Source organism: Eurypyga helias, unplaced genomic scaffold, assembly GCF_000690775.1.
Source record: "Eurypyga helias isolate BGI_N326 unplaced genomic scaffold, ASM69077v1 scaffold25055, whole genome shotgun sequence".
NCBI classification, from domain to species: Eukaryota; Metazoa; Chordata; class Aves; order Eurypygiformes; family Eurypygidae; genus Eurypyga; species Eurypyga helias.
This window is the reverse complement of record NW_010249844.1, coordinates 298-16,634: the sequence shown is the minus strand read 5'-3', so window position 1 is coordinate 16,634 and position 16,337 is coordinate 298. Positions and strand designations below refer to the sequence as shown.

The 16,337-nt window shown below is 46.5% G+C and overlaps 1 protein-coding gene across 1 annotated transcript; it reads right to left on the bottom strand.

The window, feature by feature from the left end:
* Nucleotides 1-4,774: 4,774 nt before the first annotated feature.
* Nucleotides 4,775-16,109, bottom strand: CNOT11 (CCR4-NOT transcription complex, subunit 11; the record flags this gene model as incomplete). Its single annotated transcript, XM_010151513.1, has 6 exons — nt 4,775-5,117; nt 7,678-7,774; nt 10,654-10,856; nt 12,230-12,432; nt 12,996-13,148; nt 15,945-16,109. Coding segments are annotated over 6 exons (1,019 nt in total), but the record flags the coding sequence as incomplete, so codon positions are not given.
* Between the last annotated feature and the right edge of the window lie 228 nt (nt 16,110-16,337).

Below are 16,337 nucleotides of genomic sequence, written 5' to 3'. Positions count from 1 at the left end.
ACTGCCTGGGGGAGATGCTGCCGTTGGTACTAGGGAAGTCTGATGAGACCGTGGTAACTCCTTCCCCCTCCTCCTCACACCCCGCTGCCCCTGGAGCATGGGAATGTAGCCCAGTAACCTGTTGCTGGTAATTAGCGCTAGATGGGGGGCTGTGTGCCAGGGGAGAGATGTAGGATGATTGAACTACAGTGAGAATGCTTTTAAGCTGTGCCGACCTCCTGAACTGGGCAGCGGTATATTCCTGTCCCAGGCTGGGCTGTCAGGCTCTGGGGATTCCTGCCCCATACCAGGGCGTTCCTGGCACGGAGAAATGCTGTTGTGACAACTTTGCCAAACAGGCAAGGATTATTGCTTTTAATCGCTTCCTGATTCAGGAAGAGTTATCCTGGTTTTCTGCCTGGCCTGCTAAGCTCTCTCCAGGACCAGCCAAGTAGTAGTTGTGCGGAGGAGGAACCCAACAAGCGCGTGGCGATGGCTACCCTGCTTCCCGTGCCCGGCGGTTTGGAGGATGGCGGAGGCAGTATGGGCTCTGGCAGGTTTGGGTGAGCTCAGTCAGAAGGGAGAGGTGTGGGGTTAATGCTGTGAAAGCAACAGGTAGGACTGACGGGCAGAGCTGACTGTTGAGCTGCCCTGTCAGAGCAGACTCTTCCGTCCGGACGTGCAGCTACGCTCGGCAGTGCTGCCCTGGTAGGTGAAGAACAGCGTTCTGAATTTGGGGAGTATCTGTTCAGCTCGTGGCACGATGTGTGATAAAGATGTGGGTTTTGTTACCCATCAGCGTCCCAAGGGGTTGGGACGCTCTTGCTCAACAGAGCTTTTAGCACCCTGAATCAAGCCAGTAATGATGTGGTGGGCACTTGAGATCTGGGTTTTTTTTTTGGTTTTAGGTGGTGGTGGTGTTTGTTGGGTCTATTGTTTTGTTCTGGTTTTGCCGGTGGTTGTTCTTTGGGTTGGTTTTTGTCTTGGTGGAGAGGTTGCATGTGTAGTCTTCGTCGGTTTGAGTTTCGGCCCCGGCGCCAAAGGCAGCGTTTCTCTGCCGAAGGAAGGTACTGGGATCAGTAAGGCCGTACTGAAATGCGGCGGAGGAGTCGGCCCTCAGTACCTCAGCGGGTTAACCTGGAGGGAGTAGAGTTCTTGGTGTTGGCTGCCGGGTGGATCGTTTTGGCAGCCTGGCAAGAGACTGTTCCCTCTGTCTGTCTCCCTTCAGCCGCAGGGCTGGGTGAGGCTGAGCATTGGCTTGGGCCAGTTTAACAGCTTCCTGTTACAAGGGGGCCAGAGAGGGAGAGAGGTCGTGTGTGTGTGTCCCCTTCCCGGCTTCCTTTTCTGCTCTATTTACTTTGCTCTGTCTCGCTTTCAGGTTAAGGGTATGGGATTAAACTAATTCAGCTTTAAGTGGCAGAAAATTGCATCTATCGAAGCTGTATTTTGACAAGCTGGGAAGCTGAGTATCCTTACTGAGAGCTGGCTGAGTTCAGAGCAGGGCTAAGGGCATGAGGAGTTGGGGTGGAGGAGGGAAGAGTGAGGCTCCCCCCTTGGGTACGTTGAAGAGAAGCATTTTTGTGTTGGGGCCATGGTGAATTACAGTTCCTGAGATGGGAGATGGCAGCAGTGTTTGGATTTTTGCTCTTGTGGGTGTGGATTTGTTTTTTAACCAGAATAGCTATAAAAACTGTAATGTCTTCTGTCCTTGAGACTGATCTTTACTAGGTGTGTTCTTTCTCTCACAGGTGATACGCGAAGATTTGGGAATTGGAATTGTAGATTAAACGTGCACAAATCGAGCCAAAGGCTTTTGTTTTTGGTTCAGTATGGGTCCTGATCCTTCTCCTCAGATATCCTGCTGTATTGCAAAACTTGATTTGAGAAAGTCTTAAAAGTAGAATGTCTATAAATTGCATGTGTTTTGTGTGAAGAATGCATTGCCTGGAAAATGTCCACTGTACTTCCACTGGACCCGGAGCTACTTTTCACCATCCGAAACACGGTAATGGTACTGCGTTTCTAAAGGAGCATCTCCTTCTGAACTCAGGAGAACGCAAATGTTTTGCGTTTCCGTCGTTTGTCAGTCCAGTGCTGAAGTCTGAAACTTTGGAGCCGGTTACTTCTACTGTAAACGGTACCTGCTGAGAAGGGTTGGAACTGGCTGGTCTGTTGGCAGCTCTTCGCAATTGACTGTCTTTCATGGTAGCCTTGCACTAACTTGGTTGCATTGTTTGGATTATGCACTGGGCTGTGTCTTTCCCATCGTGTATGTACAAGTGTCAGAACCTGTCAAGCTCCTTGTTGTTGTAACTTAATGGCTAAAAGCTGAAATTCCCTAATAAATTATACAGACCTCTTCAAAAGCAGCGTCTGAGAAACTCAAGGGTCTTGTTTTCTTTGCCACGCTTCTACAAGTGGGTGCGAGGCGCTCAGCACTTGCACAGTGGAAAACAAGCCTCGCTCTGTGCTGGGGTGGCTGAGGGGGAGATCCTTCTGCCTGTTGAGGCTTTCCCTGTGTAACTGACACCTGGGTGCGGTGGGTTAAGCTTGGCGGGCATGTAGATGCCTACCCAGCTGCTCTCAATCCCTCAGTGGTGCCAGGGAAGAAAATCATAGAATCACCGAATGGTTTGGGTTGGAAGGGACCTTATAGACCATCTAGTTCCAACCCCCCTGCCATGGGCAGGGACACCTTCCACTAGGTCAGGTTGCTCAAAGCCTCATCCAGCCTGGCCTTGAACACTTCCAGGGATGGGGCATCCACAGCTTCTCTGGGAAACCTGTGCCAGTGCCTCACCACCCTCTCCGTGAAAAATTCCTTCCTGGTATCTAACTTCACTCCTTTACTCTTGATTGTTCTACCTCTCCCTTCCCTGTGAGTGGTGGCAAGGGTTGTGGAAGGAAGGTCCTCACCCTCTTCTGCTCCATCACAGGCTCCTTCTGCACTTCCTACTCCAGTGGGGCCTGGCTGTGCCCTGGGCTGGTCTGCTGGAGCCAGCTGTGTCTGGCATGGAGCAGCTCTGGCCTCAGAGCCACACCACAGCTGGGTCCCAACCTTGCCGCCTAAACCCGACTCACTCGGGAGTGTGGGAACTGCAGGAATAGTTGGCTCACCTTCCCTCCTAACACCTGAGTGCTGCAGAAGCGTACGGCACATTTGGTGAGGAGTCTGAATGTTTCCATCAATGCATGGGGCCCTGAAAGTAATGGGATGTGCCAATTTTTCCAATGTATAGGAGTAGGTGACTGAAGTGCCTGTGATGAAATCATAAGACTACTTCTTGATCATTAATTTTTTTTTTTTTTTTTTTTTACTTACAGGACAAGCCTGGGGATTGGGAATTTACATGTGTCAGGACAAAAATTGTGAAAAGGTGAAACAGCTGGGCTTTTGCTGTGGTATCATAGCAGTAACCTACTTTATTTTTTGGCGAGGCTTATATTTGTTCAGTTCTGCAGTCACGAGGTGGATTGCAGTGAAGTAAGCAGTAATCAAAGCAGCAGTAATCGTTTTTCTGAGGGAGCCTGTTCAGTTGATAGTACTATAGCTTGTAAGTTCCAAACATAAGCCTAAAACCTATATAATTTGTCTGTGTAACCATGTACGGTACATGGAAGACAGTCAGACTGTACTTCAGCTTGAGAGGTAAAGCCTTCGGGTGCAAGTTGGGGTTAACTTGCTAACGGTGACTTACAGCAAATGTCTTGGCTCTCAGAAGGAATGTCTGGAATTGGAACAGACCTTAAATAAATGCTACTTTAGTCGGCCTAATACATCTTAACTCTGAGCAGCCGTGTGAGTCTAACCCCTAATGACTGGAGAGCACTTCTCGTAGGGCTTCTTACCAAAAAATTAGGCTGCAGGAGGTGAGAGATCGATGGGGTTTTCAAGCCAAGCAATTTAGCAACTTAAATTACATGGAAAGAGAAAGCCAAAACAGCCCTGACCTTGCATTATTGATCTTGCACTTCATAAAAATTTGAGAAGCAGATGGGAATTTAAAACAGCTTTCATTTATCAAGCAGCATTAAATTAGAACAAGCTTGCTTTTCACATTGTTTTCAGTCTGAGGGCTTGAATAACAGCAGCTATTCTACCATCAGCTTAAAATAATGCTTTGGCAGACTCCTTCCCCTTTCCCCAATACCAGGCGACACCTGAACGGCACTCTGGAAGGAGGAGGTTATGTTAATTTTGGTAGCCACAGTACAACTGCCTATGCGAGCTTTGACATGAGAACAGGCTCGTGGATTTTTATGGAAGAAATGGGAGCATCTTTCCTTACTGGAATGTTCTTCCAACTGTGAAACAGGTGTGGTGCTCCAACTACTGGTATGACAAGGCCAGCAGCCTGAATTCAGTGATTTGAAGAGAGAGGGTACCGCTCTGGGCCTGCAGCGCCCAACGCTCCATTTCTGCCATGTAAAGATAAGCCGTTGGCTTTTTCTGGACACCAGGACAGACTTCCCCTTGCTCATGGGAAACAGCAGGCATCCTCAGAAGTTGTATCCAGCTTCTCCTAGAAGGTTTTAAACAGTACAGAAGGAGTAAGGAGGAACTGAAGTTACTTACCTTGCTGCAAGTTGGCTTCAGTTACTCACAAATGGGTTTGGACAGGAAGACAGCGGGTGCCTGACTGACACTTAAATCCGCTGTCAAGGGGCAACTACCATTTACATCCTCTGGAACTGGAGCCTGTAGTTCAGGCTAATCGTACGGCTTATGGAGTTTCACCCAAAAACAAAACAGCCTAAGTGTGGGGCCTTAACACATTCCGCAAACGTGTGTACCAGAAAAAGCATTATTTATTGTTTAAACACATAAAATGCTATTTATAGCCCACTACATCATTAATCCAGTGATTTACGTTTACAATATACAATGAACAGGCACAGAATGCTGGCAGGGTGGGGTTTTTGCCAGTGACGCAGTGGGTTTATTTTGATGTTTTTGTCTCTGATGGATTTTCCCCCGTGTCCAGTGTCTTCAGCAACCTGAAGAGGCCGGCTGCTTCTCGTATCCGACTGAACTCAATACAAAACGCCTGCACTTCTATAAACAAGTCCTGTACGTTAATGATTTTGTTTCTGATCAGAGACTGAAGAAACACACAAACAAGACGTACCAGGCGGTTCTGAAACAGAAGAGAGATGGTTTCATAATCCAAAGAAGTTAAAAGGACGGTTGGCCCTTGGCAGTATGACTCCGGTATTTCGGGAGCGATGGAGCTCCGACACTAATCCTGTTCCCAAGCTTTGTACGTGCTGCCCCCGTTTTTCTACCTCCCATACTGCTGCTGTATTTAAAAAACAGACTCCTCTGCCTCATAGTCCTGTGCTTCTGGATACCAGAGCCTGCTCACGATTAATCCTCTGCACAAATGAAGCTCCAGACCTACACACGCACTACATTCCTTCGTCAGGTAACCTCTGAAGTCAGAGAGAAGGGATCATAGCTCAGGGTGATGTCATCACTAAGGTCTTGCTTAGCCTTCTGTAACACCATAAAGAAAAACAAACAAGCTCCACATCTCAGAATTCTCCAGTCACCACGTGATCAAGGCACTCCAGCTGGGAAGTGACAGCAGCAGAACTGATCCCACACTTGCCTTCCAGGAAGCGCTCTGTCCCTGAGTGAGCGCATGACCCTCTTCCTCTGCCTTAGGACAGCAGCAGGGACACCTAATGCAAGAACACGCTTCAGAGCTCATGGCTGCGAGCCATGGTTTCCCACCTCAACCAGTAAAAAGATGGGATCTCAGAAGTGCTCCTAGGTAGCACCTTGCAGAGCACGCTGGGAGTACGGGAAGCGGAGACCTAGGAACTGGCACCCACAGTTTGTTGTACGCAGATGCAGGCACTAGCCATCTGCTTTACACGGGGCGCGTTATTCCCCAGGGACAAAAGCAGATTCTACTTCGGTGATAAAGCGGTCTCAGTTCGCTTAGTGAGAAAGAGCCGAACTCCAACATTTCTCCAAAAGCAACGCAGTCCATGATCATCAGGCAGAACTGAGGGGACTTGGCAGCTAAAACACTGCTTTGGACACTCTGAAGATAAGCTGTCGGGTACTGTGACAGGCACTGAGCTCACTACTGCAGAATCTGCTACCCCTACCGAGAGAATTCAGAAGCCAAGGAAGCGCTTTCCGTTGCTGCCAGAGGCATCACGCTTTCTCTGCAACCCAAATGCATTGCAAGAGTAACCTGAATGATTGGGGAACGCTGAACTTGGAACAAACGTACAAACGCAGGATGCTGGCTGACTCCCAACCTCCGAGAACCTTGCCTCTCTCACTTCCAAAACAGGAGTGATTTTGTACTGTGCTTCTCAAACACGGCATCTCGGGGATCAGGGGCTGGATATCACAGGCTTCGCACGCTACTCGGGGATCGGCATGTGCTCCCCGACGCCCTGTTCTTTTCCGTCCCCAGCGTGCGGGCAGTACAGCCGCCGAACGCTCTCGGCAGCCCCTCCAAGCAGCGTCCCAGCCTGCAGGCCTGTTCTCAGCCACAGCCCAGCTCTGCTGGCATTTTCCTATGCCGCTACCAAACGCGCCAGGCACAGCTATTCAGCAGCTCACAGGTCAAGTCACCCACGTGTATCCGGCAGAGTCCCTGAGCAGAGAAGCAGCAGCAGCCACCAAAAGATAACAAATGGTTAGTCATCATGTGGAAGGGTGTTGAGAACAAGATTGGGGGGGGAGGCGTTGTCGCTATCTAAAACCACACTGCACCCATATCCTGTGCACTGCACGCAGTTTTCATGTCTGCAGCTTAAGGACGTAACAGAGTGAGAGAAGGACCCCAAAAAAGCTTAAGGGAAAGGAACAGCTGCCTTGTTGCAGGAGACTGAAGAGGTTGCAGTCCTGAGAGGAAAAAAATCGGAGGCGGGACTTGGTCAAGACTCACAAAGCCTGCACGTGGAACTGGTTTCCACCCGTGAAGTGTCCAAGAGAACATCCAGGAGAACAAGATCTACCGGGCACTCGGTGAAACCAGCAGATTGGTTTAGGATAGAAGGAAGTGCCTCGCGCAGCACGTAGGCAACCCTGCGTGCCAGAGGTGTGGAAACCTCTCCAGGGGGTAAAGATCCTTGAAGTCGCTACAGCTTGCATCCTGATACTGAGGAACGACAGGCTTGGGAAGCAGAGAGTATGGAGTTAGGAAGATAGAAAAGGGGTTTAGGTCTTTGAGGAGATCTGCAAGCTGTTGTAGGTTGGTAATAGTCCTGGTGGGAGGGCAAGACCTACATGTGTGTTGTCAACCTCACCTCAAAGGTCTGGAAGTGGTGGGCACACTCGTGCAGAAAAGAAACGCAAAGCTTAAAACTAAGCAGAGGGCAAACAACCAACAGTGGGGGTGAAGAGGAGGCGCGCCGCGTGGCAGAGAAACCACTGCATCGAAGGATCTGAGCCACACAGAAAACTGCAGCTCTGCCAGGGAGAAGTATTACTTCTAGAGAAAAACAGGCAACAGTAATTACTTGTGAAGTCTTGCAAAAAGGTGAGGAAGCATCTGTAAAACACTAGAAGGAGCTGCATAGTGTGTTGGGAAAAAAAGATTTGTGCCTTGGAAACAAAGCAGCAGTAAGACAAGGATAACTTAACACCGTCAGCCATACCAAGTCCTGACACGTACTGCACAGAGCAATACGGGGGATCCTCTTTCCCAACTCATCTACTGACGTACTCACCTGCATATATTTGTCTTTAATCTGTTCACAGGTGGAGATGCAGTTGGAGATATAAAGATGAATAAACTCAGGCGGGAGATCAACTGCAGTAGTAAGCCTGTTTGAATTAAAAACATCCAGTGGTTTATGAAGCTGTAAATCTAGCGATTCCGCTGCAAAACAGAGGAGTTAGGCCTGTGGTACTAGTTCATCCCCAGTCGTGTCAGATGGAGTGGATTTCTGACAGCTTCTACAGACACATTTCTAAGCGTTTTAAATGTCTTCATTAAGAGCCCAATACCTTTTTTTTTAAACTCTTAACACAGCACAGAAGCCAAGTTCAACTGGTTTCTAGTACATAACACACATACAGACATCAGCTGTGTATGACACAAATGAGCACTGGAACAGGTTGCCCAGAGAAGCTGTGGATGCCCCATCCCTGGAAGTGTTCAAGGCCAGGCTGGATGGGAGTTTGGGCAACCTGGTCTAGTGGAAGGTGTCCCTGCCCATGGCAGGGGGGTTGGAACTAGATGGTCTTTAAGGTCCCTCCCAACCCAAACCGTTCTATGAGTCAGTGATACTAGTTTCCCATCTATGATGGAGCCCCCACGCGGAGAGCCAAGATTCCTCTACAATAAGCACTGCAGCACAGTTTTGCTTATTCAGATTTGCATTCCAGGTACTGCATCCAGACGCTGAACTCCTTCCTTACGCACACAGCAGGAACAACTCTGTCATTGCATCGAAAGATCAGTTCCATTAGTTCATTCAGATAAAAATTTTATTCCTAGGAACCGAAACAAGATGAGTATCCGGAGCTGAAATGCCAGAGACCCCGACTAGATGATAACGTTAACTAGAGATTAACGATGCACGATAATCTGGGAGGCTTCTCACTACAAGAGAACTACTGCATCAAAGAATGGTGTTAAGTGCATTTTAAGGGTTAACACCAATTTGTGGTTCAATACTGGCTACTAAAGTATTTGAGCTGCTGCTGTTTCTTACCTGAAAAAGCCACAGAGCTCAAGTTTCAGACAGCAACATACGCTGCGCTGACAGTTATTTTGCAATGTAAGGAGAGCTGTCCCTATGGTAGTTCTGCTGCGGGAGAACCAGCAAGCCTGACTGGTAGTGGAGCTACCCCGGACAGGAGTAAAAGCTCTTTCCTTAGCACTGCTTCTCCACCTCGTGATCATCAGCCCAGCTTCCGAGCAGTAACTGCTGTCAGCCTGCACCAGCAGGGAGGGCTTTGGTTCACAAGTGAAGCGTTTCTTTCCCCAAATGGTACTTAAGGTACAGGTCAACTCTGCTGCAAAGGGGCTGCTGAACAAGGCTGATTTGGGGGTTCCCATTCAGTAACTGCCCAGAAACGGAAGAAAGTAAGTGGAGGAGATGCCCTTTGGTAGTTTGGGGGGGGAATAGCTGTCCGAGCAGTTTTCCCATTGAAGGGGCTAGCGTTCTGCTCATAAAGCAGATTCTACCTGTATGCAGAGGTTATTCCCGAGGAACAGAGGGCATGAACGTAAAGCTGGATGGCCACATAACAATACCACTGTAACCTCTGTGACATCAACCTCTGGTTGAGGATCCTCAGGATAACTGCCCTTCATCCCACCGTAGCCCTCTATATTCCACAGAGACATGCCTCAAGAAGGAGCAAAATGAACATTTCCAGATGTCCTAATAAGACACAACTGGTACCTCAGGTGGAAGAGAAGGCAGAAGCTGGTGGCCAGGCTGGGTTTTAGATACCCAAAAAGAACGTGAACTCTTCATCCAAAAGAGCTGGATTGTGAGCCACTGGGGGGAGCAACAGCACCATTCACATCCAGTAACTGGCCATCTCTGCAAACCAGTGGCTAAACGTAAGGGCTTCCTGGGGCACAGAACGTGTATTTGCTAGTGAAATTCATTTGTCAACCAGGAACCTGATGTTTGAATAAAACGTTAGGCCTAGACTGCAGCGACACGCTGCCTTAGCGCTATCTAAAGTAGGTGTCACTTGAGCTGAACGTATCCAGCAGTTCGATCAAATTAGGTTTAGTAATGACCAGCTCCAACTGGAGTTATTCACAACACAGTATCCATTTCCCCACTCTTTAGAGAGTGGAAACACTTTGCTAATACTGGAGTAACACAGTGTTTTCTTTGAACAGGCCTCTCCACACTTGGTGCAGGGACTGAAAGGTTCACTAGCGTAGCACCTGTGCAAGACACCTACCTTTAACCATACCTAATGTGGTAAAACACTGTATGCTGCAAATATTAATTAATATGCAGTATATTAAATAAAAATGGAAAAGTGTATAAAATTCTAAATAATTCCTACAAAATTAAATAATAAGCCTTCATTACGCCTTCATCATCACATCTTCCTGCTGGGCAGCTGTGGGGTTTTTCCCTGTTAAGCAATTTTGCTGCTGGTAGTAAGAAGCCGTTAACATTCCAGTTCTAGTTCAAAAATCACACAGCTCAAAAAAAAAGGAACTTCAGAACTTGGCAGCTTTCTCTGAACACGTCCGAGAGGTTCAATTCCTTATTACCAACCTACAGCTAATTTCACAAATCTAATCTGGACTAAAATTAGGAGTTTTTCTCTTTAACCACTGGCACCACTGATAAGAAACTACACAGAAAGCAAGTAAAGCCTTTATGAAAGGAAGACTTGGACAGTCCAGTAGTCCCTAGAAAGCTACAAATCCATAGCACCCTTCCTCTGCAGGATTAACCAGAGAATACGAAGTCTGAAAAGAGTATTAAAACCCCAAAATCACAAACAGCATAGAGAAATTGAAAAGGAAATGATATTTTGATGCTCTCTTCCTCCCCTGTAATCTGACTAGTCATGTCTTCAATTCCTATTCCTTTTGGTAGCCTTTGGACTGCACCCCCATGCAGCCCTGTGGCCAGCCTCACAATCACTTGGAAAACTGTTCAGTTGTTGATTTTACAACCTTAAGGAAAACTTCTTAGATCCAAGACAGTACTCACCTGTTTACAACTTCCATGGAATGTAAGGACATGTCCATGTTGACCAAAACAGAAAAATACTCTGTTATCTGACTAGACTGCATCAGTTTCAGTAACATTTCTATAGCTACTAAAGGATTGTTTTCAACCAGGTCTGGCAGTTTGGCAGGAGTGAGACCAATATGGTAAACAAGCTTGGGGTCCTTTTCCAGTTCTCCAAGGAGCTGTAAAGAAAAGAAACACCCCAAACTGAGTCTTTTTAACTGTTCACATTACTGCTTGAGGAAACAGCTATTAATACATCTGAGCCATGGGAGAATGGGAACACCCCCCCATCCCCTCTTAGATTTAGGCATCTCTGTTGACAGACACTGGAGATAAGCATTTTAAAATACATGTAAAGGTAACAGTGCCCATAAAGCCTTCAATGATGCATTTAACAGTCTTTCATCAGTGAGTGGCAAGGAAAGGAGAAAAAAAAACCCAAGCAACCACCAGCATGAAAAGTTTCAGAGCCGCCTTTAGTTTCCTTGAGGCAGAATGAAACCTCAATTTCAAGTTCATTGTTGTCCAAAAAATTTATGCAAATAAAGGATATTTTCTAGTGACTATCAAAAAAGCCCACTGAAATCAGGCGTAATACTATGGAATTGAGGGGGAAAAAATAATCTGTGTTGGCATTTCTGAAATAATTACTTATCAAAAGCTCCCACAGGAGCACAAACAACTTTGTTACGACTTTTCCATGCAGAAAAATATTGGTGCCACCTGTTGATCAACTGTAACCATGTCCAGTCAGTGCTACGAAGTTCAGAGATTTTCTCCTCATTCAGACAAGCCCAAGTCAAAACTCTCAGGTTTTGACAATTTAAAGTAGTTGGAGTTGCCTGAATCCAAACACAGCTCAATTAAAGCAATCCAAGTTTTCTTAAACACACGAGTTAGTGTGTTAGGATCATTTTAGACAGAAAGGTGCGTGAAAGCCAACCGTATCCTGGGCTGTATCCAGAGAAGTGTGGCCAGCAGGTCAAGGGAGGGGATTCTCCCCCTCTAATCTGCTCTCGTGAGACCCCACCTGCAGTGCTGTGTCCAGCTGTGGAGCCCTCAACATCAGAAGGATACAGACTGGTTGGAGCGAGTCCAGAGGAGGCCACGAAGATGCTCAGAGGGCTGGAGCACCTCTGCTGTGGGGACAGGCTGAGAGAGTTGGGCTTGTTCAGCCTGGAGAAGAGAAGGCTCCAGGGAGACCTTATAGCCCCTTCCAGTACCTGAAGGGGCTACAAGGGAGCTGGGGGGGACTTTTTACAAGGGCCTGTAGTGACAGGACAAGGGGTAACGGGGTTAAATTGAAAGTGGGGAGGCTTAGATTAGATATCAGGAAGAAGTTCTTCACAGAGAGGGTGGTGAGGCACTGGAACAGGTTGCCCAGAGAAGCTGTGGATGCCCCATCCCTGGAAGTGTTCAAGGCCAGGCTGGATGAGGCTTGGAGCAACCTGGTCTAGTGGAAGGTGTCCCTGCCCATGGCAGGGGGGTTGAAACTGGATGGTTGTTAAGGTCCCTTCCAACCCAAACCAGTCTGTGATTCTATGATACTTACCTGTGTTTGCTGTGGGGAAGTCAAGGGGCTTTTGAAAGCTTTTGCCATGATCCTTTTTATCTCGACTCCGGTGCTGTTCTTAACGCACATTGACTTATCCCACTGGATTGTGTGATCTGGCTCTATTGGGTTTAACCACGCCAACTCATCCTCACATATGTGGAGCGGAGGCGGCGGTCGAATGAACTCGGGTCGAAAGTGACCTGAAAAGGTAAGAACGTGAAACCTTTTTTTTTTTTTTAAGCTTCAGGTAATTCAGTTTCACATGAGTAGAGAAAGAAAAGCCCCAAAGCCCCCATTTCTTTAAGCTGCTGTAACACTGAGAACAGTGCTACGCTCTTATTTGCCTCCTAGACATTTATTTCTGCTTTTTAGTCACACGTCAGCCTGGTTTTAACTCTTGATTCAGATCAGTCAGTTACTGATTCTATGGTCTGTTTTCCTTCCACAGTAACGGCTCCTTGAGGAGTTACAGTCTGTGCAAATTTCAGTGTAGGGGACTAAGATCTGAGGGGCATCAAACCCAGTGTTTTAGCCAACGGGTAACAGCCTGAAGACAGGCTCCAGGTTTTTAAAAGCCTGGAAACGTGAACACTATGGAGTCTGATCTGGAGACAGCCTGTCACACTTCTGCTCTGTTTCATTCATCTTCATTTCCATTTCATACCTGGAAAATACTTCTGATTTACATTAAGTTTCATCTGGAGAAGCAGAACGACATAGCATGTCATGAATTACAGAAACAAGGAGGTGAAAATGCACATACTTTCTATAGGAGGTTTTGGTCCACTCACTAATGCTTCCGTGATCTGGGAGGCAACGGAGCTGTCAAAACCGGAGTTGGAAGAATCTGGGTCAGGATCGCTGAGAATGCTGGGGAAGCTGGCCTTGCTTTGTGTTGGCAACTCAGACTGACGCTCTGAAAGAAGGCCAGTCCATAATATTAAAGCATGAAATTGAAACAGAGATGCCTGGATTGCTAAAAGCAGAGAGAAACAACCAGCTTTAGAGAAGAACTAGCTTAAAAAGCCCCAGATAAACATCAACATGAAACGTAGCACTGTGTCAGGCAGCTAGTACTCGGAGTGCCAGCTGACGGCCGAGGGAGAGGGACACGCAGCAAGGACAACGAAGAAATAGAAATTAATCTGAAACGTAGTCTTGACTTCAGAAAAGGTAAGTAACTGATGTAAGGTGCTTCTAAAAGCACATTAGTAGGTTCACACAGCACTCCTGAAAGATTTCACATGCTATATCTAATTTTGCAATCACTTCTCAGAAAGGCTGAGAGAGTTGGGCTTGTTCAGCCTGGAGAAGAGAAGGCTCCGGGGAGACCTTACAGCCCCTTCCAGTACCTGAAGGGGCTCCAAGGAAGCTGGGGGGGACTTTTTACAAGGGCCTGTAGTGACAGGACCAGGGGTAACAGGGTTAAATTGAAAGTGGGGAGGGTTAGATTGGATATTGGGAAGAGGTTCTTCCCAGAGAGGATGGTGAGGCACTGGAACAGGTTGCCCAGAGAAGCTGTGGATGTCCCATCCCTGGAAGTGCTCAAGGCCAGGCTGGATGAGGTTTTGAGCAACCCGGTCTAGTGGAAGGTGTCCCTGCCCATGGCAGGGGGGTTGGAGCTGGATGGTGTTTAAGGTCCCCTCCAAACCAAGCCATTCTGTGATTCTGTGATCTTGAACTAAGACATTTAAATTTAAAAAAAAAAAGAATCTGAAAACAGTCACTTAGGTTCCCTTATGTGGCTATTTTTTTTTTTTTTTTTTCTTTTTACAGGTAAAAAGCAGCTTCCTTCAGTTCTTAAAGGAAAGCTCTACAGTGTGTTACAAACCTAACTTTAATACAGGCCAGTTACTCTTAGGTCAAACAAGGGTTAGTAGAGAGTGTCAGGAGCCCCATCCCTGCAACGAGGAGAAAGCGACACGGTAACACACGATATCAACAAAGCCAAGTTACAGGGAGGGTCGGAAGCCTGAATGAACATTCTGTAATGTTCCAAAGGCAGAAGAGAACAAAGCCAATATTAAAACTCATTGCAAAGATGCTGTACTCCAACACTCTACTTTTGAGAGGAAAAGAGCAAAACAAAACCCAAACAAACCAACCAGCTGGAAAAGAAACCCACCCCCAGAAAAACCACCATACAGTTACAAGTGAATTGTGACAATGGGCTCAAGCACAGAAGACAAGCCAAGTATTTTTCCTTCCCTTTACAAAAAAAGGATTGGTGTAAACGCACTGATTGAAAAAAATTTAACGCTTTCTAAATCATTCAAGTTGATGTTGCAGGTATATTCTAAAGCCAGTCAAAATCATCCTGTTCTAAGTAGCCCTAAATTCATCTCAGGGACCACAGCTTTGAAGGGCCACCAATTCTTAGAGCTGTTACGTTCTATGAAACGTGGGGTGAAAGGGTGTAAGTGCAACCCCTTAAACACTGTATCGAAGCACAATAATACAAGTATTTAAGCCATCAGCGTCTTCTGTTTTATAAAAAAGGCCGAGTTAAAATGTATGGCCTAGAGTACCCACCCATACAACCTGGGCTTTGAGGTCCTGTATGTGTTTTATTTCTTCAGGAGAACAAACTGTTCCAAAGGCAAACACAGTGCCAAAGGGAAAACAAATGAAATTCCAGGCTTCTTTAAGGCATCACGTGTGTCTTATGCTAAAAATCATGATTTACCTGAAGAATCACAAAGTCTGAATTCACAAGAGTATTCTAGAAAATACAGACAGGATGAAAAGAACAAGAACCAGAAGGGTTTGCTTCCCCCGAAGGTATGTTAGGGTATTCAATCTGTATTTTCAAAAGATCTCGCAGTCTGAAAAGTTGCTAAGGAGGACACCACAGGACATTCATACACCATGAATCAGGGACAGTATAGCACAGCATAACAAGCCAGTGACACATTCTACAGGGAAAAAAACCCTCCAAAACAAAAGAACAAAACAGAAAAAAATGATGATACTAAGATAGAACTGCAGGACAGACAAAGCCTAGGTAGTTCCTGAGCTCAGAGCAGTAAACCACACTGTACGGATACAGATGTGGAGAGGTCAGTTTTCAAACAAGCAGGTCCATTTGCACGTACATAGGAAAAAAACCACTGAGTTTTGGTGTTCAAACTGGCTCCTCGTTCCCAACAATATTTCAGATTAGCTGCAGATGTGACTCACCAGTCAACGTGCCCAGAACAATCATGTTCCTGCTCCTTTTCTCCTGTCAAAGAATCACACTGCTCTTCTTTTCAGTCTAGTAAAAGTAGATTACCTTCCCACACTTGAGCTAATGCTCCAAGATCTGACTTTATTTTATAAAACTGAAGATATAATTGTAACAACTAATTTGCTAGGTGCAGCTGAAGTACTGGTACGTGACAGTTAAGCTGGTTCTCTCAGAAATACTGCAGAGAGAGAAAACGGATAAAGATACAGGAAAAATGCCCAAAGTTTTAGATAAAAATCTTCATAAATTTGCAAAATGTTCTCCTGTTTAAGGCAGCGACAAACATGTTTTAAAAGCTGCTTGTTAAGGAGGATAAAACAGTTCAGACACAACCTCTGCTTTAAGTTCCTCTACGTGCTTGAAGATCCTAAAGCACAATTCAATTGTTTTCATGTTTAGGACAGAGCTTCTCGAGTAACTTAGAGCCAAATTACAACTAGCATTTCCATTCACAACTGAACCACAGCCACAGGTCTTCCTTACCTGCTAATGCCAGCTGAAGCCCACTTATATCCACTGACTGGGCCATGTTCCCCACGTCCATCGAAGCAATCTGCCGAGGAGTCTTCTTGAAGAGTTCTCTTGGAGGGGCCAACATCAGCTGAGAAAGGAAGAATTTCTCTGGAGGAGTTATGGGAGGCAAGAAGCCTGTGGGGACACAATCAAAAAAAAAAACCAATCCCCAGTTTTTAAAGGCATTGATAGCTTCCACGGTTTTCACGCAGAGCAACAAAAACAAACTGCAAACTAACGTGTTATTTATGGCAGGAGCAGTGCAACTGAAGAGCCTTTGCAAGTACACACAAAACTGGTACCTGGTCCTTGGCTCCTAACGTGATGTACAATACAGCGTTACGCTGATCGGCATCATCCATC